At 41.0% G+C, this 21,595-nt stretch overlaps 3 protein-coding genes across 3 annotated transcripts in view; 1 reads left to right on the top strand and 2 right to left on the bottom strand.

The window, feature by feature from the left end:
- LOC146002151 (peregrin-like) overlaps positions 1-3,368 on the top strand; it is a 67,221-nt gene extending 63,853 nt beyond the window's left edge. The window contains exon 19 of the mRNA XM_083139870.1: positions 3,250-3,368. Coding sequence (XP_082995996.1) covers positions 3,250-3,368 — 119 coding nt within the window. The remainder of the gene's footprint in view (positions 1-3,249) is intronic.
- A 585-nt stretch (positions 3,369-3,953) lies between these two features.
- On the bottom strand, positions 3,954-4,886 carry LOC146002150 (uncharacterized). Its single transcript, XM_083139868.1, has one exon. The coding sequence runs from the start codon at positions 4,884-4,886 to the stop codon at positions 3,954-3,956; it is 933 nt and encodes a 310-aa protein (XP_082995994.1).
- A 9,618-nt stretch (positions 4,887-14,504) lies between these two features.
- LOC146002149 (uncharacterized) lies at positions 14,505-15,131 on the bottom strand. Its single transcript, XM_083139867.1, has one exon. The coding sequence runs from the start codon at positions 15,129-15,131 to the stop codon at positions 14,505-14,507; it is 627 nt and encodes a 208-aa protein (XP_082995993.1).
- Positions 15,132-21,595: the final 6,464 nt, after the last annotated feature.

The following is a 21,595-nucleotide window of genomic DNA, read 5'->3' as shown; positions in this document are numbered from 1 at the left end:
AACGACGTGAAAAGAGTTGATATTGCGAAATCTATCTTTGTGTAAATAACACGTGCGCAACCTTGTTACTTTCGTTAAATCGTTTTTAACGGCACAATGGCGTCGAATTATATCTTCTTGTATCTGGTTAGCTTGAGATATTGACAGGTGACAAACGACGGGTGTATGCCACCTTAGAACTAGAGAACCATTGGTCAGCTATTTTCAGATCCGTATCATTGTACTGGGGAAGGTCAAACAACACGAGGTCGTTCTATCTACAGAACAGTCACTGACCTACAGAGGAGGGTCGACTGAACAAGTTACGATTCAACCTTCAACACGAACTACCTTGAAAGCGACTCTGTAACGCCGTAAGCGATAAAGGAACTTTTCTTCTTCCCAACTTGGAAGTGGAGTTGGAAAGTAATATAAGGCTCTTTTCTTCATTTTCTTTAAGGTGAGAAGTTACAGTTACGCACCATGTGTACATATATTTCAATACCGTCGGAATGGGCACTGCTACTAAAAAAAAATCTGAGCGTATGAGTATGAATTTCTCCCCATGCTACAAATGGAAGCGTTTTTTTTTTTTATGTCGATTATTAAGCTAGACACGATACTTGAAAAATATGATGAGTGAGAATTTTCAGAATCCCATGTATTCCTTATGGAGAAAAAAATCTCGACTTCAACTTCCAGCTAATCAAATGGAAGTTTTGACTTCTCTGCTGGTAAAAGCTTCAACAAACTGCCCTCTTTCCGTTGATATCTTTTTCCATCGGAAGTTTGTTATTCCCAAGAGAACAAATCAAATAATGCTCCCATAAGTGCAATTCATTTCTCCTTGACTCCTACGGCCATCCTGGCAGTGTTGCCAAACCTGATGAGCATGAAAGATCTAAATTTCACATTAAATTGAAATAAACTGACTTTCAAGGAGCTAGATTTACGAAGGCTGGATAAAGTGCTTCCTAGGGTAATTTTAGGTGTCAAAGGGGTGGGTGCACTGACTGCTATTACTGTCAACTTTAAAGTAATGACAATTTATTCTAATTTTTCCGGCGGCATCACAGATCTCAATAATCCACCGATGGTCGTATGAAATCGGAAAAAAAAATGATTTCCGGATAAAAAAATAACAATATCACGTCACGTGCAAAATGTATACTCATGGCAAAAGTTGGTCTACGTGGGCCGGAGCCAGTGATGTCATCATAGTAGGGAATGGGGGCGGGCGCCCCAGTTCACAACCGAACTAGTGCACGAAAGAGCCAGACCTGGCCCCAAAAGGGCTAAGTTGGCAACACTGAATCGGAGGGAAGAGCCCGGCGGAAACTGTTCGTTAACTTACTTGCGCTACTTGGCTTACGAGACTTGTCCCTGCACCATCCTGGGAAGAAAAAAGTGTTGCTGAACCTCCTATCAGGGATTTGAGCATTTTGCTCCTCGCCTATCTAGGCTCACTGCGTGTATTTAAAATCAATTGTCACCAGTAGAAAGGAAAATTAAATCACCATGTTGAACGCGAACAAACCTTTAATTGTGCATTCAAAAGATTGCAAAGTTATCCGTAATTACCTTGAATGTATTTTGGGGTTGTAGTGTTGATACGAACATGTCGTTATGAACATTACAGACTTTATCATAGAGTTACGCTAGGTCACTTTTACTTACCTTAAGCCGCGTTTACACCGGGGTTGCTAACACATGTTACCAACAAGTGTTGGTAGCATTTCAAAAAACTCTTCTGAATTTATCAACAACTCATGTTAGCAACAGAAATTTTGTTATCCACAAGAAGTCGGTAAAGATCAAATAATGTTAGCAACATTTTCCCCGTTTCCCCTCCCGCCAGTGACAGCCAGCCAGCGAGAGCGAGGTGTTTTTCAATTTGAATTAAAAATGTTTGGGTGCGTCAGCACTGAGGCTATTTAGCACCCGTCACACTATACGGAGTCCAGCCCCTTATCATAACAAAAATAAAAGCGTGTCTGAAAACTAAAATTTCCTTACCTTGTTTAAAAGCTGAGGCTAAAAAGGGCGCTCGGCACAAATAAGGACGACACAGAATTATACTGGCCATGGGGCCAGTCGCCAGAGCGAGATGTGTTTTGTTTTGTAATTTATTTATCATGGAAAATCTTTTGAGTGAGATGGAGTGGTCAAAGGATCAAGTGCTGAACTTAGTTTAATTGTTCCGCGACAAGCCTGTCCTTTGAGACCAAACCTATCCACAGACAAAAACTAACACGTCACTTCCGCTATAATTAGCTCTTGCCCGTAGTGAAGGTCTCACCCAGAATCATCCTCTTCTCTCTTGCGCCAAAATGCACATGCTGTCACAGAGAGTACAACTTCCTCCACAGTCAGCATCTTGCAGCCAACTGATATCATGCAGCCAAAATGTTAACAAAAGATATTAACAAAAATAAGGTCAAACTAGTGTCCTGGTTACCAACATTTGTTGACAACATCTGTTGTTAACCGGGTTAGTAACAAAAAGTTGTTAACATTTGTTGGTAACATTCGGTGTAAACGCGAAGATAAATATTATAAAGGAAATTCTCGTACTTACTTGCTTGTGCAGTCTCACAGGTTAGAAATGGAAAAATTCTACTGATGTTGACGTTGTACTTACCTGGAAAGAAATTACAAGAATATAATATACACCCAAAGCTTTTTTAATGTATTTGCACACTTATCATACGAAACATTTCACAGTTTTTTTTAAAAAAATTGAATTCGAAACCTGGAATTTATAAATATTGCCACCAGGAGCGAATATTCTATTCTATCTACGAAGCCCAGAGACAAATACAGAGAAAACAATAGAAAATGTGCATAAAATTGTTCATTTTAATAAGATGGCGCCACAAGAGTTGGCAACCTTGCTTCAAGATTCTGCGAAGGAACAAAGGCCTCTCCTCCTGCCCTGAAAGCTCAGCAATGCATCCAGCTCCCATCGTTTGTTGCCAGATTGAATAGAAAGAGAATCTTATGCAACAGTCTGGTAATGAATACAGACAGAAATTTCGTCTATTCGAACATTACGTTATGGTGAGATAGGCCAGAGATAGAAAAAAGTATACGCCACTGATTGCAAGTGGTACAGTGAGATGTACAAGTATTGCTCGGCAAATTGTCCACGAGTATTTTCATTAATTTTCCTCACAACAAGCTCCCGACACACACACACGTTCTCTCTCTCTCTGACACTCCTTCTCTCCTTTTATTCCATCTTTCGGTACTTTCTCCCTACTTCTACAGCCCACCGCTCAGGAGAAGATCCCTGCCGGAAGTCGAGTGACGTAGCGGCAGGCGACTCCACTATTAGGGTTGGGGGAGTGCACCGTGGGTCAGAAACAAGCGCTGTCGTCTCGCTGTAAGCTGTAAGGCTTGAATCTCATCTACTCTCAAGCAACGCTCAAATCACTGTCCACGCTCGGTCAGGGGGTATCCACATTAGCGGTCAAGGTATAGCCTAATCATCGTCAATCTGGTGTTGATTTCGTGACAGAGTACTCTGATTTTCTAATTATTTTTTTTTTTTAATAAAGAGCCTGCCGATTGTACTAACTACAATGTTTAAGATATTTTCAACGACGGAATTGGCTATTACAGCACTGGCGTTCGAAGAAAATGGTAAAGAAAAAAAGAATTGCGAAAGCGAGAATGTTTATTTGCACTTACAATGTGCAAAACTACAAATGCAACAATGGTAAACATTACTTTGTCGGTCTAGGTTGGCCATGAAAATTTTCGGGCTGATTGTTTCATATCGACATTGTTGATCATTTCTTTTATTCGAACGTTTCCGACACTACACGGTTGAATAATGTACAGGATAAGCAGTACAAAAATATGCTGTACACTGAAGATAGGAAAAAAACAAAAAACAACCAATGAGAAATAAACAAATTCATAACTCAAAACTTAATAAAGAAAATCAAAATTGGCCAAACTTACTGCATTTATGAAAGAGGTTGTGCCAGATCATCATCCTCTCCATCATCCTCTTCATTGCAGCTTGTAGTGCTTTCTGAAGAACTGTCGCTGTCGCTGTCCTCTGCTCCTCCAAAAGAAATAATTATTCGTTCGACCTCGTCTTCCATCAGTCCGTCCTTTTCCCAGTACTCTTTCTCAAGTTTTTCCACGTGCGCGCAGTACCCCTTCCAGTCCTCTTGGTTGCAAGATGCAATTCCCTGTATAGTGAGATTATGTAGTTGGGATACCGACAGCGATCCCGATATATTATGATCCCGCACATATTTTTTAACTTTCGCCCAAGCTAATTCGATGGAGTTCAAATCGCATGCATAAGGTGGTAAACGGAGCACTGTATGGCCATACTGCTGCAGTGTCTTGTCCACACGGAAGGTTTTCTCTTGTGGCTTATTAGCCTGTATTAGTTCGTGCAATTCGACTTTCCTCATGCTTGCGTCGAACGGGATGTTATGATTTGTCAGCCACGTTACCATGTCTGACTTAAGGCTGTAGCTCGAGGGAACCTTATCCACCTGCACAGTATGATAAGGAGCATTATCTATGATGACAACGGACCGATGGGGTATATTCGGGACCAGCTTCTCTGTCAGCCACTTCTCAAAGTTTGAGCTGTTCATTTGCCCATGGTAGTCTCCTGTGGAGCAGCCTGCTTTATAGATCAGGCTTGCATTGGGAATGAACCCATTACTGCAACCTGCGTGGACAACAATGAATCGATGTGCAGAACTTGCGTTAGATATCACACCCGAAATATCATTTGACTGCCAACATTTGTTTGATATTAGATTGGTGTCCACAGCCGTTTCGTCAACATACACAAGCGTGCGATTCTCTTCCCGAAATCGTTTTATGGCACGTAAATATCTGCTCCGCCATGTCACAATGTCCGGTCTCTCCATTAAAATTGTCCTTTTGTTCCTGCAGGTCTTCCATTCAAAGCCGGATCTTCTCATCAAACGACGCAAAGAATCCTCCTTCCACGGGAAATTAATTTTTTGTCGTATGACAGACAAAAGTTTACCACAGGTCGGCACACTTTTTTCACTTATGTAGAGGCAACGCGTTTTCGGAACATCTCTGAGGTGTTCTTATGCGCAAGTTGAAAGCGAGTCGCACATAAACCGAATCAGCTGGTGAGGGAGTTGCAACGCGTGACTGTTGGCGCGTGTTTACAATTCTCAAGCAGCGTTGCAAGTGAACAAAAAAACAGTGGGTAACAATGACTCAATGCAGAATTGTAGAACAACAAAAGCTCACTAGCGAAAACAATACAATAAGCTTACCTTATGTGTTGTAAATACTGCAAATACGATCAAATGAAGAAACCAATGATTTATTCCAGGTCTTCGATGCCGTCAAGTTCGGAACCTGAATCGGACATTTCGCAACAAGAATCTTCTGCACTCGACAATGAATCGTCCGCACTGCTGCTACTGTCGCCAACCCTGAAAGCCAGACGCTCTATTTCTGGTTCCAGCAAACCCTCCGTCCGAATGTATTGTTCCTCAGTTTTTCTAACATTGCTGCAACATGACTCCCATTCTTCATCTCCACGAAAACCCTTCCTTATACAGTTCCCACACATCATTTAATTTGAAAGTCACATTGCGATTTGCAACCCATTGTTTAGAAATACCCCAAATTTTCTCTATAGCATTTAAATCGGGATGATATGCAGGCAAGCGAAGGACAGTGTGGCCATGTTCATTCATGAGTTCATCTAAAATGTATGATTTTATCTTCGGTTTGTGCAGTTTTATAAGGCTGTATAGTTCAGGCTTGAACATATCGTCCGTAAATGGTATATTGTTTTTTAATAGCCTCTCTTGCATTTCCTTTTTCTTGGTGTTAGACGAAGGGCATCTTTCCTTCTGAATATTGTGGTAGGATGCGTTGTCGATTACGAAGACGGAATTTGAGGGTAAATTTGGAATGGCCATTTCTCTTATCTTATCTTGGATTTAAATTTCAGAAGGGCGTTAGGGATGAACCCCTTGTCGCTGCCTGCATGGACAATAATGAGACATTGCCCTTTGGATATTGGAGATTTCAGGCCCTCGAGACTATCGTCGCACCATGTTTTAGTGGTTGTGTGGGAACTATGAATGTATGTTTCATCGGTGTATACAATAGGACGGCTTTCCCGACGATATCTACTGATGGCCCGTAAATAAGCAATCCTTGCATTCCGAATGTCATTCCTCTCAATAAGCACACGTCTATTAGTTTCCACTTTCTTCCACCTAAACCCAAGTTTTTTGAAGATCTTCAATAAACTGGTTGCCTGCCCTTTATATCCGATGGTTTTCCTTAATTTTGCAAGCACAGATTTTACTGTTGGGACTTGCCTGTCTACGGTGTAAAATTCATTAATAGTTCTCCGAACAACGCACATGTTAAAATCATCTATATCTGTACACGGCCGCGGACGATTTTTATTTCTACGGGGCGTGCTGTATGATGACGATGTTCCAGCACGAACCGCCGAACTTTCCTTCTTAATTGATTTTACCGTACTTAAAGATACACCTGTCGCAGCACAAACACGGTCAATAACTTTTTTAAGATGCAACTTCAAATCATTTTGGTCAGCCTCTTCTTGCATGAATTTCAAGACGTTTGCCACAACTTCACGCGTTTGTCCCCTAAGCGTTCTACGATAAACTTTGGAATGAACAGGAGGCATATTTTATGTGAGGAACACACTACGAAATCGCACTTCCATACACTCAGCAGCACGCTCAAGTCTAGCACCAGATCCTCGCACCTCGGTATCACTTTCACGAATGATTTCTGAGCATGTCGTTCTGCGCAACCTGCTACGCCGTCAGAAGGAAGAAGACCATTTTAGGCTCGCTGACTAGCGAAGCGACAGAACTCAGAGCTGTTCCGAAAACGCGTTGCCTCTACATGTCACGAATTGAATTCCTGATTACATTCATATCAAAATCATCGAGAGTCACATTACGGTAAGGTGGCCTTTTCCTAATCTTTCCAGGGGAAACTAGTTTTCTCATCGGTGACCGCTCATTTCGTTCACGCGATTCTTTCCGAATCCTCTTGATTGTCGGCTCCGACAAACCTGTTGCTGCAGACGCACGCTTGGTGCTCTGTGTAATTGGCAGCAAATATTGCTTCTCTTCAGATTCACGATCGCAAAAGTCAATTACTTTGCTGACAATATTACGCGCTTCACTATGCACAGTAGCACCTTTCCTCCTTACACCTGCCATAACTCTTACAACACCACGAACACCACGAAAAATCACAATGAAACACCCACGCAAAAGCACTTCCACAACAACAATGACCGCAACGGAAGACTTCCTGCTACCCCTAAAATCTGCAAATAGACCGGTCTTCCCCTGACCCTCCGCTCGTCCTCTCCCCTCATTTAGGGATCTTCTCGTGAGCGGTGAGCTGTATTTTCCCCTCAGCAATATCTTCCCCTTTCCTAATTATCCCATCCTTCTTCCGCTTTTCTATTTTGCTCTTGTCACACTCTTTCTCTACTTTTTTCCATTTTTATCTCTCAGCATTATTATTCTTCTACTCTGTTCCTATCATTCTCTCCCGCCTGGAGAAATTTTAGTCTGAGCTGGGAACATCAATGCCCAAAACACCCTAAACTGAATTTACTGATGTTGACGACACTGTTCGAAGCACATTTCCATCTTTCCCCCATCATTTCCGCAGATTTCCAGCTGAAAACTCAGGCCTCGTCATTGATATATTTAAAAAAGATAGCGTTTTCCCCTTCCGCAGACCATCCAAACACGCAATCAAGATGGGTTTGCGAAATAGCATCACCCGACCGGACGACGCATACGCAGAGCGCTTCATTGTATGCACTCCTCTCCCTCCCCCGGCTATATCTGTATCAAAGCGGTGTCGGGCGGAGGGGGTAGGGAAGAGAGTGTGCATGCAACTTCACACAACTCGCCGTACCCTGCAAAGCAACTGCTCCGCCAGCACGTGACGGGTCACGCACGTGGTGCTCTCCCGCCTGTCCCTCCCCCCACGCAGCACAGCATCCCGACAAGCTCTGCCCAGGGTTGCCAGGCGCACCGTTTCTATCGGGAGAGCACCATATTTGAATCTTGAGCATTATTTCGAAAATAAAGCCCTTATCAAAATACTGAAATAGACTGGGATACTGGGACTGGACCAACAGTTTTAAAGATCATCCAACTGCAACTGTTTTAAAGATCATCCAACTGCAACTGATACGCAATCGACGGGACGTTGATACAGATACTAGCAGATATTTTTGGGAAGAAACTATTGGTGCAACAGCCCTACGAGGGCGTGAGTTTTCAAAATGTCACGCCTTTTGCAGACTAACGAGGCTCTGGTGACTGGACCTGATGCTAGGATAATCCTTAGTGGGAATTGTTCTTGTTGTCTGTATGCGTTTGTGACTGTCTCCTCATCCATGCCATCGTGACCATTCACCCCAATTGTCGCGATTAGCCAAACGTGGAATAATATCGGCGTGAAGTAACTCAATCAATTCAGTCATCACGTGACGCGTGACAGCATATCGACTATCATTACGACTGTATTCTGGAGTCCGTTACTTCTCCTTTATATCTTTGAATTTTTGCTTTAAGTCCACTTCATGCCAGTGGCGGCTGGCCAAGTGCAACAAGTGCAGATGTTTTCACCTAATTTTCAAATTAATATTGACATTTTTCATTTGCTTGTTAAATTAAACTATTTCTCAGCAGAACGTACGCGATAATACTCAAATTACGCCGCTCTGCGCTACGCACGTGAGTTCGTCGAAGAGCAAACCTCGCCAGGGTGCGGAAGACTTAGCCGGTTGTCATGGCAACGGTGACGTCACCTAGCGTTGGCCTTGAACATGGTGTCGCCCTCTACGTGAATCAGTTCTCTCGTCGGAGAAAACATCGCATCCAGTGCTTGTGGCAAAATCTTCGCGTTCTCGCGAGATCTTGTTCCGCGTGTGTGTTTCGCGTTTCCTATCGTGTGTTGTGTTCATGTGTTGAGCTGTGGTTTCTACAATGAACCCAGTAAATGACTTAGTGTGTAATTTGTTGCAGACACCATTTTCCAGATGGACGGATGAAGACAAAAAAGACGTTTTAAATTGGGGGGGGGGGGCACTGGCACTTACTATTTGTTTTCATTGCCTATAAATATACTTCTTCACCTGTTATTTTAGGCACGAGCCGCTACTGCGTTCATGCACAGACAGGCTAATCGGTACTGGATCTACAGTTTAAAGTGGGATCCGAACCACTGAGCAATGTGGTCCACCAGAAATCGAACGCGGGACTCGTTGATTACAAGCGACGACTACTACGCCAATAGACAGACCATCTGCTTTATATGTATACACACGCACGCACGCACGCACACACGTGTACGTATGTTGGGTACAGTGACAAGAGGGCAAATTTTACCAACCTTTTCTACATGGAATTCCTGGGTACGACATTGGACATGCACCTCTTCGAGAATTCCAACAGAAATTATGCCAAAGGTGCATCTGAACACAAGTTTCGTTTGTTGCGCCCACAGAAAATAGTAAAATTGAAAAAAATATTTTCTTGGGGGGTCTAAATGTTGGAATCCCCACTTACACGCATGCACGCTTTCTCGAAAAGAGACAGTGGTGCTAATACCTCCCGTGGTGTACAAAACGGCAAATTTGTGCACACAAATGTTTTTCACCATATATGTCTCGTTTATGCACCCTCGTCCCCCCCCCCTCAAACCGCTTCTCCAAAATATATGAATTTCACTTCCTTTTGCCTTTGTGCACAAACCGTTGACACTATTTATGTTCGAATTTGTGAAGCTAGAGGACTGTCTAAATATCGTCTGATTAATACAAAGGAATGTCGGTAATTAGCATTGTTACTACATTGCAAGCGATTTTTCTACCAGTTGACCTGGCAACTCTGATTGCAGAAGGGAGAGGGTGGGGCATTGGCTAGTTTCCCTTTCAACTATGGCGAGATCTCACAATCGATTGGGCATGCAAAAAAAACAAAAAAAAACCATTTATTTCGCCACAGTTAAGGCTTATCTCTGAATCGATGAAACACACATTGGAATTTTCATCATTTCAGTTATTAAACATTACTAGAGCTCGGATAATGTCAACGAATTATATAACTGACATGATTTTGTATTTTATGTTACATATTTTACATATTTGCTAATTTACTTTATATAAAACAACATATTTCGGTATTTTTTTCCCATCGATCCTTATTCCTATATTTTCGATCTCTGAAACATAATGAAGAAAATTTGTAGCTCATGTGATGTCATATTTTCTAATCAGTGAGATGCTTAGTGCTTACGGTCAGCTAAAATTGACTGCCAAGTCGAAAGATGCTGGAGTCCCTCCCCCCACCGCCCCTTCTGGATACATATTTTCGTCTCGCTCTTAGGTTTAGGTAAAGCACCTAGAAACTTGGCATCGGTGGACAAGGAAACTGCTCTCCTGTACGTAGAGAGTTACACAATATGTTCCCTTGTACAAAAAGTACAAAAGTAGCTATGTATTTTCATTAGATTGTTCTTTCTATAGCTTTCTTTTTTACAATATGTTTCGAAAGTTACATAGAGCCCTCTTACATATTTACATATTCTACAATAATTTGCGATGTGAAAAGTAATTAATAGTTTATAAAATTCGTTTCTTAAATATGTGCACGTTTATGTGCTTTTTTGAGTATAAATTTTATACAAATTTTACTTCCAATAACTTATGTTGAATGTGTTCAAATAAAATAAATATCTAGCAGAATTCTTGAAATTGCTTGAATCCTCGATTATTATTAATAGTACATATTCTTTGATACTAGATATTTGGTTACATATCCTTTATAATACATATTTTATCAATTATTGTTAAAATCTTTATGTACATTTTGTACTTTGATATTACATAAAAATCCGGAATTCATCTTGGGGCGGTCGGTCAGAAAGTCTGTCAATATATAAGTGGTTTCAGGTAGGTATTCATGTCTTTTGGCATTATAGTCATACGTGTACAGATGAAAGCAAAGGATGAAGGGAATTATCCATTATCGTGCGCATCTAGTTTCACACAATATGAGGGTAATGAATTGAAATCAAAATGCACGCAAACAGAAGACAGAACCACTGTGATCCAGTGGGTATGTCGTCTGACTGCCATGCGGGAGGCCCGGGTTTGATTCCCGGAGCGGGTAATTTCATGTCTGGGAATCACCCAGCCTCTAATAATTGCGTACCCGGCAGCAACCTTGGATTTTGATTTTTTTTCTATACGGGCACGTCAGCGCATCGGCTATTTGTGCCCGTCACACAATCCGAGGATAACTCCGTTAAATAAGACAAAAATGAAGACGTTCTCACTCAATTTCCCAAACAGACTCCTTACTAATAAGTATAACCCCCCTTTTTGCCACTTTTGCCCCTGCACTATGCTAAACCTTATCTACCAAGGGAAAGTAAACTGCCCTTACCCCCCTGCTTTTGGACCCCAATCGCAGCCACTGCACAGAGGATTATACTGGCCGTGTATCCAAGCGCCAGAACCTCGTTATCCTGCAATTTTGCAGATTAATTCATATTTGGGTGCCTCTCGAAAAGGACACCAGGCGGCCAAAGGATAGTGCGGATCGGATCACCTCCACAAATGGCGAGATTGTTAATGGGACCCTAACTCAACTTCCCTCCACACAGGGTGCGAAATCCTGGAAGGAGGTGCAGGGGTATTTCCCCCACGAACAATCTTGTTCTAAATAAAACACGCCAAACATTTCTGGAGGGAGAGTTTTCGTTGCAACAACCAGAGATAAGCAATTACTTTTGTCTTCAAATATACTTTACTAAGGACAATATCGAAAACACACACATAGTAGTGTGGCTATAAGTGTTGCATGCATGATCTCTCTTTCATTCTCTCGATCATTAACAGATCTACACTAGCAATATACCCACAATAAAAGTAAAACAAGAATGTTAAGACAAACCCAACTATGAAATCTAATTGATTTATGTTACGAATAATAAAACTATTTCATAATTTATCGAAATCTTTAACCAGTTGGTAAAGGTATCAGTTTGCTACTTCATATGTATTTAATAACATCATAAATAGGTATACCATATTATAGTTTATGTGTATATGTGGGGTGTAAGATTTTCCTCCCCCCCCAACAGTCTTCAATGATTTTGCACCCTGACGATATTTTTTTTGTTTCCCATAATTCACCAAGCGCTGGCAACAGTGCAGAATCGATGGACCATGCCCAGAAAGATGAGCTGAGGCACCCACGTGTATGCACCGTTTCCATGGCAGTCGTCTCCGAAAAGAGGAGAGGGGGAAGAGTCCTTCCGACATATTTCTATACAGGGGTGATGAAAAAGAGATAAAGTGTGCGAACACGAACTCTCAGATTACTACACCGGCAGATTACTACGATAAGTCAAAAGGTTCTGCGGTAGAATCCAAATCAAGTTGTCGTTAATAAGGGAACTCTTACAAACATTTACACAAGGTGTTCCAAAAAGAATCTGCAATATTCTAATTAGTGAAATTACTCGTTGGTTTACACAAATATTATGTCCTTTTCTTAGTGATGGAGGCGAGGGAGGGGCGAACGTAAAAAATTTAAGTGCACTTGACAGCATACAATTTAATAATAACGTAAAAATTTTAGGTGCACATGACAGCATGCAATCTAATAATAACGTAAAAATTTTAGGTGCACATGACAGCATGCAATCTAATAATAACGTAAAAATTTTAGGTGCACATCAAAGCATGCAATCTAATAATAAAGTAAAAATTTTAGGTGCACATGACAGCATACAATCTAATAATAACGTAAACATTTTAGGTGCACATGACAGCATACAATCTAATAATAACGTAAACATTTTAGGCGCACATCAAAGCATATAATCTAATAACAAAGTAAAAATTTTAGGTGCACATCAAAGCATACAATCTAATAATAACATAAAAATTTTAGGTGCACATGACAGCATGTAATCTAATAATAACGTAAAAATTTTAGGTGCAAATCAAAGCATACAATCTAATAACGAAAATGAATGAAAATAACATTCTCATCGTGGAGCTGGATGATATGAAATCTGATGAGATACCAGTGTTGCAATCTAAGAAGGGTGTCGAGTATGGGGAGGGGAGTTGATGGGTGATAACCTCCCCCTTCCCCAACTTCTTTCAACCAATTTTTTCTATAGAGTATACTAAATATGAAGACATTGCCTTCTTATACATTCTGTATTAACTTCTTTGCTGAGGTCAGAATTAAGGGCAATCTAACGCAAGACACTAGCTACATTAGTAAGTTCTGTTCCGAGGCTACTTTATGCACAAATAGCCTACCAGGATCTATAGTTGTAAGTGGAACCCGAATCAGTATGTGCCTCCTCCGAAGCTCGAACCCGGGAGACCATGATTACAAGGCGACATCGTTACCATTACCTCATCGGAGAGTAAAATGAATCATCAATACAATTAAGCAGAGGTTATTAATGGGTACATTCGAATTTCGATATCTTCACTAAAGGGAAAATTTCGGTCAAAAGGGACACTTTGCCATCCCCTTATGGCAACACTGCTTCGTAAGCGCCAAAAAGCGGCAAGGCAGGAGGGTTATCTGGGTCAGTAGGTCGCGAGCGTGGGTCTGCGCATGCGTGGAGCGCGATACGAACTTGGCGAACTGACGGCGTGGTTGCGAGACGGGAAGGAGGGGGGGAGGAGGCTTTCTGCATGCGAATCCCAGCTGCGCTGCTCCGCCGCCAAATAAACCCTCCCATCCGCCTCTATTTCTGACACGGCGGCGATATCTGTTCCTTTGCCCTTGGATATTGTCCCAGAAGTTCAACGATGATATAACTTTCTATAACACGGGAAGTACAACGCAAAAATTACCGGAATCGCGATGGAAGGAGAGCTCACGGGCGTAGACAGATTTTTGTAGGGGACCGTTGTTGCCAATTCTTCTTCTAGATACAGTCAACGTCCAGCACAACCATTAACACACACTAGTGTTGTACAGGGTGTCAAGAAAAACCAATAACTTGGAAGTTTGAGAATATTTCCTTAGAATGTATCTACCAATACATCAAAATGTTTATTTACGTACCTAACATAGTTGATATGCGTACTGTTAGTGGCGCTACACACATTCAATTTATATTCAATTTTCAGCCGATGTGTTCGACAACATTGTAGAGGAATATGTAGCTTTATACTGACTATTGGTTGTCCAGCGAAAAGAATAGACTGTTGGGTATATGAGAACAGCGTTGCCGCTTGCCGCCGGGGGTAAGTAACGGACCTGCTGGCAGTGAAAGTACAAGACCAATCAAACGTGCGTGGCGCTTGAATCGCGGGTACGTACAAATTGAAGAAATAAGTTCACGGTGAGCTATTATTAAAAACCAGAAACAAATTCACAAAATTACATAAACTGAAAGAATAATTCTTAATGAACTTACTTGTCTCTCACATGTCACTCCAGGGGGTTAATTCCTTCCATTGCAGAATAATCACCAGAATCATTTTCTTCTGTCAGATCATCACTCTCGCTGCAATCTTCACCCAAGTGGATTATTATCTTATCAACTTCATCCTGCAATTCATCTACATTCCACATTTCCTTCTCTATGTCCATGACATGTTTTACGTAATTTTGCCAGTTTTCAACTGTTACTGTCTTAAATGATTCAGTGATTATATTTTCAATGTATTTAGTTTTGAATGGAGTGTTGTTACACCGCACATAATGCTTAACCTGTGACCACACAAGTTCAATCGGGTTCAGTTCGCAATGATATGGGGGCAAACGAAGCACCGTATGCCCCATCTGTTTTGCCATCTCATCGATCATATACTTATCGTACTTAATTTTATGAATATTTGTAAGTTCCAGAAGATCTCTCCGTAACATGTCGTCATCATAACGAATCCCATGAGATTTCAACCACTCTCTTAAATCATTCTTCTTCCACGAGGTTGTCGGCATTGGCTCTTGCTTGCGGCTATGATAAGAGGCATTGTCAACAACAATAACAGATCCCGGAGGGAACTTGCCGAGCAACTGTTCCCGAAAATACATCTCATACCTTTCTCCATCCATTTCATCATGGGCATCTGCTGTATTCTTTTTGCACTGAAACACAAGTTGGGAGTTTTGCAGAAAACCGCGTTCGTTACTCGCATGCACTAAAGCGTATCGCGCTCCGCGAGATGTTGGATTTTTTAAACCAGTGGAAAAACCTGCCAGAAACGCTTGTTTTGCAGTTGTAATTGTCTCGTCTTTCCATTCATAATTGACTGAGGTTCCGGTGTTCACCCAGGATTCGTCAGTGTAAACAATATTTATATTTTCACGCCTAAACTTCCTAATCTGTCTTAAATATGTATGGCGAAGAGAAATTAAATCTTCTTTTTCCATTAACATGGATTTTAGCCCCTTTTCTCATACGAAAAGCAAAGTTCTTTGAGAAAGACATGAAACGTTGATCTTTTAAAATTCGGTAATGTGGAGTCAGAATTAACAGCACCAAGAACAGAATTAAGTGTTGGGGGTTTGTTTTTAAAAAGGAATTCGTGAACTTTACGTCGCACAGCACTTCTGACAAAATCATTATATTTTAAATTTCTACTTGTAATTGACGATCTTTTCCTGGGTTGTTTCTTACCTGGTGTTTCAAGAGGACCTTGAGAAACCTCGCCCCGAATTTTATACACAGTAGCCCGAGAAACTCCAGTTGCTTTCGCCGTCTCGCTGGCTAACCAACTTACACTGCGATCCGGATTTTTCTGTTTTAAATAAACAAAAATATTCATTACTATTTGCCTTTCTTTACTTTTGAGAACCTCACCACGCCGTCTCTTCTTTACACTACTTTCGCTCATATTTCAGTATTAAAACCAACGGTTTTTTACAGCACAGCACAACACAACACAACACAACACAACCCAACGCACTGATCCGCCACAGTCATTCCTCGTCGAAACCAACGGTCGGTTACCCTCTCCTTCCGTGAAATTTTGTCTACCGCAGTACTGGCTGAGGGGGTGTGGTGGAAAGCAGCCGACAACGCTGGGCTTGCCGTTCCCCTCCGTTCACGTGCCCCTGCATAAACAAAATTAAAAACACGCGCTGCTGGAAGGAAATTTTGCTGCTCTGAAAGCTTAACCAGTTCCAGAATAGCGTTTTACATTCGAAAGAAAAGCAAGTGTGTTCACCTTTGCGCTCAGTAGTGAAAACAATATTTAAAAAGAGGGAGGAAGTAGGGAAAGTAAAAGCCCATTTGAAGCAACAGTCTATTCTTTTCGCTGGACAATCTATAGTTAGAGAGAATCATACACCTTGATATATTTTCCAAATTTCCTCCGTTTAAAAGAAATTTAACCGAGAAGATTTTCACTTATAATATATTGTAGACAAAATTAATACCTTTATTTGCATTTTTCAACACACATACGCACGCACACAAACAAGGAGAATATATACGTATATATGAGGCATTCCACATTCACGGGTTGGACACGTGGACTACATTTTTTTTATATTAAAGTAACTAGTCTGATAGTTAAGCAACATTTTTCTTACAGTTTCTGTGCAATGAAATATGAAACAAACATAGCTAACTACCCTCAAAATACTTTACCCAGATTTGTAGCTATAAGTGAACAATTTTGTGTCACGGGTGGGACAGACGAAACACTGCCTCTTCACTTAATTTCTGTGAATTGTCAAATGATGTAAAATAAATTATTTAAGACAAAGAGAGAAGGTAATTGACATTTGAATATTCTAGTGGAGTTGAGGGGGAAATGCAACAGTTAAAGGAGAAATTAATTGTTTTTTTGGTGTCACGGGTGGGATACAATACAAAACACAAGTAAATCAGAAAGTGAAAATAAACGAACAATATTTAAAATACCTTCTACATTCTAACTTAATTATGAGTAATACTTGCTTTATGCAAATGACAATTGTCGATTGTTCACTCACAATATGGGATAAAGTTACAGCATTGTATTATATTGTAATTTACACACACATATTTTGTATATATATTATCAACTTTTGTATAACACGGTACAGTGTAGGGATTATATATGGGCATTGATTGAATCATATAACTAATGTCGGGCGCACCAGGTACTGCCCTCTAACACGACCGATATTGCCTGAACAGTCATAATTAAACCCATAAAATCATCTGTAACTCATAAATCAGTAAACTTTTATCTTTCTTTTAATAATTCGACAAATACCCACAGAGACCATCGAAATTTATTGCAAGCGACTCCACAGCTGTCTTATATCCATGTTTCTTTTTACTTCGTACAAAAACCTTGTTATGCCTTAGCCTGAATTATGTAGAGCATGGTTTTCTGTTTAATATTTTAAAAATTTGACAAAGTTAATACCTAACGTAAGACTTGGGTCATTATAGCTTTTATACAAAAGTTATATACGTTCAAAGTCTCAGTTGCGTGACTTCTTGGACACTCTCTAGCTCTGGGTCCCGCCTTACCTCCACACACACATACACCCACCCCATTGTGTGCCTTCATATGCCAGATTAACTTTGCCTGGCCGTACATATTGAGGCTTTATTGGTGGAAAGATTTCCGCGTGCCAACGTCGTTCATTTTCACTTCATGGAATCCGTAAAGATGAAAGTGAATTTATCACAGGAAAGCTCGGAAAATTTTCCCGCTACTTATGAGGTTGAAAATATCGTCACACACACAGGATAGAAAATGCAGTTTTACGAAGCATCGAACGAGGCCTGAATGAGCTAAAGATTGAGAACAAATGTGCTTTGCTTTTATGCTCTCTACATGGAAGTTTGTTGTATACATATATACATATCTTCTTCCTCCCCGTCTAATGATCAATGCTACCCTGAAATAATTTACTGGTTTCCCGATGTCTCTGGGTAACCAAAGGGTTCCGGGTTCGATCGCAGTGGAGGCACATTGCACAGTAGATTCGGGTCTTGTAAGCTGTAGGTCCAACTCTATACAAAGCATTTAGATTGAATTTAGGCATGTTTGGAAAACATGGGTTGGAAAGAGTTAGAAACTATTTTTCTAAAATGCATCCTTGAAAGAGCCACGAATATAATCTGAATTCTGAAAAGTTAGAAATGTACTCATTCTTAGTTTGATTGCAACACTTCGATGGTGTGTGTGGTTGGAGTCTGCCGTGTCGCTTTTTCGTCCAGACGCATTCCAACTGCAGGTTGTAGGCAACCTGCAACACGTTTCTGCACTTTGGGTTACATAATACGCAGGGTTCAAACAAGGCTGTGGCATGGAAAATACTACGTAGCAACTCGCGCAGTACAGGCTCCACCACGGTTCCATGTCTCAGCGTTACGAAACGCATTTCGTTCTCATCCTAGTACACCATGACGTCATTCTTGTGCAGCATCCTGTTTTATTTTACGTCTCTTTTGCGCCATCTGAGGCAATCTTGATGAGGATAAATAATAATTACACGATATGGATGAGCCGGCTTCCGTTGCGAAGTGGTTAGCACATCGCGCTGCGACGTAAAGGGTCCCGGGTTCGAATCCCGGCCTGAGCATGGGTGTCTGAGTGTTCATTCATCAATTTCATCATATCATCACTCATCCCCATCTTCGCAAATTAGCCAAAAGTGGCACAAAAAGCGAAGTAAATTAAAGCAAATCAATCAAAAACGAAATGGATGAACGAAGAATCAACACATATGGGTAGAAGACAGAACACACCTCTTTTCGACGTCCTCAGTTTTCCTCGTCGGAGGGAAAACTACAGCCACAAATCTTTTGGTGCAGTAAACACCGACAAAGGAAGGATAGTGCAGAATTGCCAAGCCTCTTGCCACTGTCAAGACAGAGAGAGAGAGAGAGGATTGCGAAGGCAGACGTTCTTCCCTTATTCACTCTATTTTCAAGAGTGGCGAATGATTCAGTCCAGTCCCTTCCAGCTGACGAGCAGAAGGAAAAGATGTGGCAACACTTTCGACTGTCAACTGTGGCACGTGGTATGGTTTCCGCAGGAAGTGAGATGGAGTATAGGCGCCTATTCGTGGCAAAAATAATAAAATGGTTGAGAGTCCAGACACCAGACCTCGTTGGACTGACAATGTAGTATTCGAGGTTGGAAGAGTGGTTGACATTCAAGTGTTACAACTGCCAGTATCCGCTCTGTATGGCCGTACTTGGTTTGTTCATTTCTATTACTCTATACACGGTGATGTTCACAAAACAGATGCAATATAAGGGTCCGAGCTGTATCATGGCATCATGAATTTCCCAAGTGTGAAAAATTGATTGAGTTGGTTTATCTTACTTCGCTTTTCTGCCACTTTTCGCTAATCGCGAAGATGGCTATGAGTGATGATTTGATGAAGGGACACACAAAATAACACGGATGTGCATGCCGGGATTCGAACCCGGAACCCCTGGCGTCGTAGCGTGTGTGCTAACCACGAAGGTTGGCCAAACGCAACCATATTTATTGTCATGGTTGAGCGCGACAGGGGTGACCTGAGAACAGTCGAACTCCCTTTCACGTACAACACTCCGGTCACTGCATATTTGCATGATAACGAGACACTGGCGTCTGTACGCACAAAAAGTATTGAGCTGTGTGTTATCCTTATGAGTGCCGAGTCCCCGATCTTAAGAGCTTCAGCTTTCAGCAATAGATATGAGAATTTTAGTACATTTTATTTGTTGTAGCCTTGGTATGGTTTTATATAACACATAACGGTCTTATTCATTGGTTGATTTTCGGGATGATGATGCAGTAAATGAAAATATCAAAACAGTGCTTCTTTAGAAACATCATTCCTCAGTACTCAGTTAAAAATTGACAATTTTTTGACAACTGGTTCTAGAGATAATTGTGACCAAATTTACGACGTAAGCTTACACACACTAGAGAAAAATGCATTAATATATAAGATCACCTTAACTAGGTTTCCTTTATTTACAGCTGCCCCTATAAAGGGAAAACCCTGTGGTGCTGTAGCAGAGTTTTCAAATTAAGCGAACGGGAGAAAGTGAATGACGCAATCTACCTCTTGCGCTGTAACCCTGCCCCTGCATTGCCAGAATGTGGAACGCTCTCAAAAGCTCGTGGCCTTCATCTCTATCCAGTGTAAATATAAGCAGGGGTAGATGTCCTTTCTTCATTTCTTTTCAGGGGCGTTATCTTTTAAATACGGGCTAACCATGAACAAACTAAGAAAAAGCTACACATTTGAAATGAGACCTTAAAACACGAATACTGGATTAAAAGTAATTCATTTTTAATGGACACTTGTCGAAATAGCCAGCTCCCAGTCATAGTTACGAAATTGTATGTGTGTATATTTGATTTTTCACAAAAATACAGAAAACAACAAAAACAGATACTGTAGTATGCCAAGGTTCCCAGGTTCGAATTCCGGCCTTGGTATGGGTGTACTTTGTCCCTGTCATCCATTTCATCATATCATCACTCATCATCTTCGCAATTAGTCAAAAGTGGCAGGAAAGCGAAGCAAAATAAGCCAAATCAAATCAATATACTGTACTCATTATTTTTTTTAAAAAAAAGTTATGGAAATTTCTATAAGCGAACTCTAAAAAATATGTTTAGAACTAAATTTGAATATTCGGGCGCCATGGCGACTTCGGGCCCTGTATTCTGAATACAAGCATAAAAAATTAGGTCGGTATTGCTGCTACAACCATTCTTCGTAGTCTTCTAAGAGAACCAAACCAACCAAACAAGCCTAACCTAACCACCATGGGTGTTTAAGTTGTGTTCGATAAGCTTGACCACCACAAACCTACCAGCCAATGGCAATGCTTGAAACAGTCGTAGCAGCAATCACTACCAAAAAATGAAGCACTTGCATACAAAACACGGGACTATATCCCATTCTCGAAGCATTCGAGTGCAATGAATGTGGTATGGTATCTCAGGACGCATAGGCAAAAGCGAAGAGGAAGCGGGAGGGAAAAAAACAGACGACTGTCCACTTTACTTGGCCGGGGTAATGAGGTTCCTCTTTGTACACTCCTGTTTACATAAAGTAGCACAATTTATAGGGTTGAACTGTTGTATGTGTCACTTTTTCTGAAGAGGAGTGTACTATACCCGCGATATTAATATACAGTAACATACTTCTATGTAGAATTCACTGTAGTTGTTTTCTGTCAATCTGGCACCATGATTAAAATAAATCGCTGTAAAGTAGGATATTAAGATTCACAACACCTAATGTCATCTTCTCAACTTCTTCCAGTAACCCTGATAACAGCATTATCAGGCGCTAATAGTTTTCAATGCTGAATAAACAAGCAACTGAATATCCTTTCAAATATTTAGAATGAGACTTTTTCAGAAATAACAAGATGGTGGCTGTCTGAATATTCGATGGTTAAGTCGGTAGGACGTCTAACTGCCATGTGGGAGACCCAGGTTCAGGGTGGGTGATAGAAAGATTTGGAATGGGATTTTCTCGACATTGTCCCAAACCACTAGTCAATGGTTGCATGGGAAAGTAAAAATGGTCTGACCGTGGTGATCACACCA

Source organism: Lepisma saccharinum, chromosome 18 (assembly GCF_977018435.1).
Source record: "Lepisma saccharinum chromosome 18, izLepSacc3.1, whole genome shotgun sequence".
NCBI classification, from domain to species: domain Eukaryota; kingdom Metazoa; phylum Arthropoda; class Insecta; order Zygentoma; family Lepismatidae; genus Lepisma; species Lepisma saccharinum.
The sequence above is the reverse complement of the archived record's forward strand: the minus strand, read 5'-3'. Positions and strand labels throughout refer to the sequence as shown.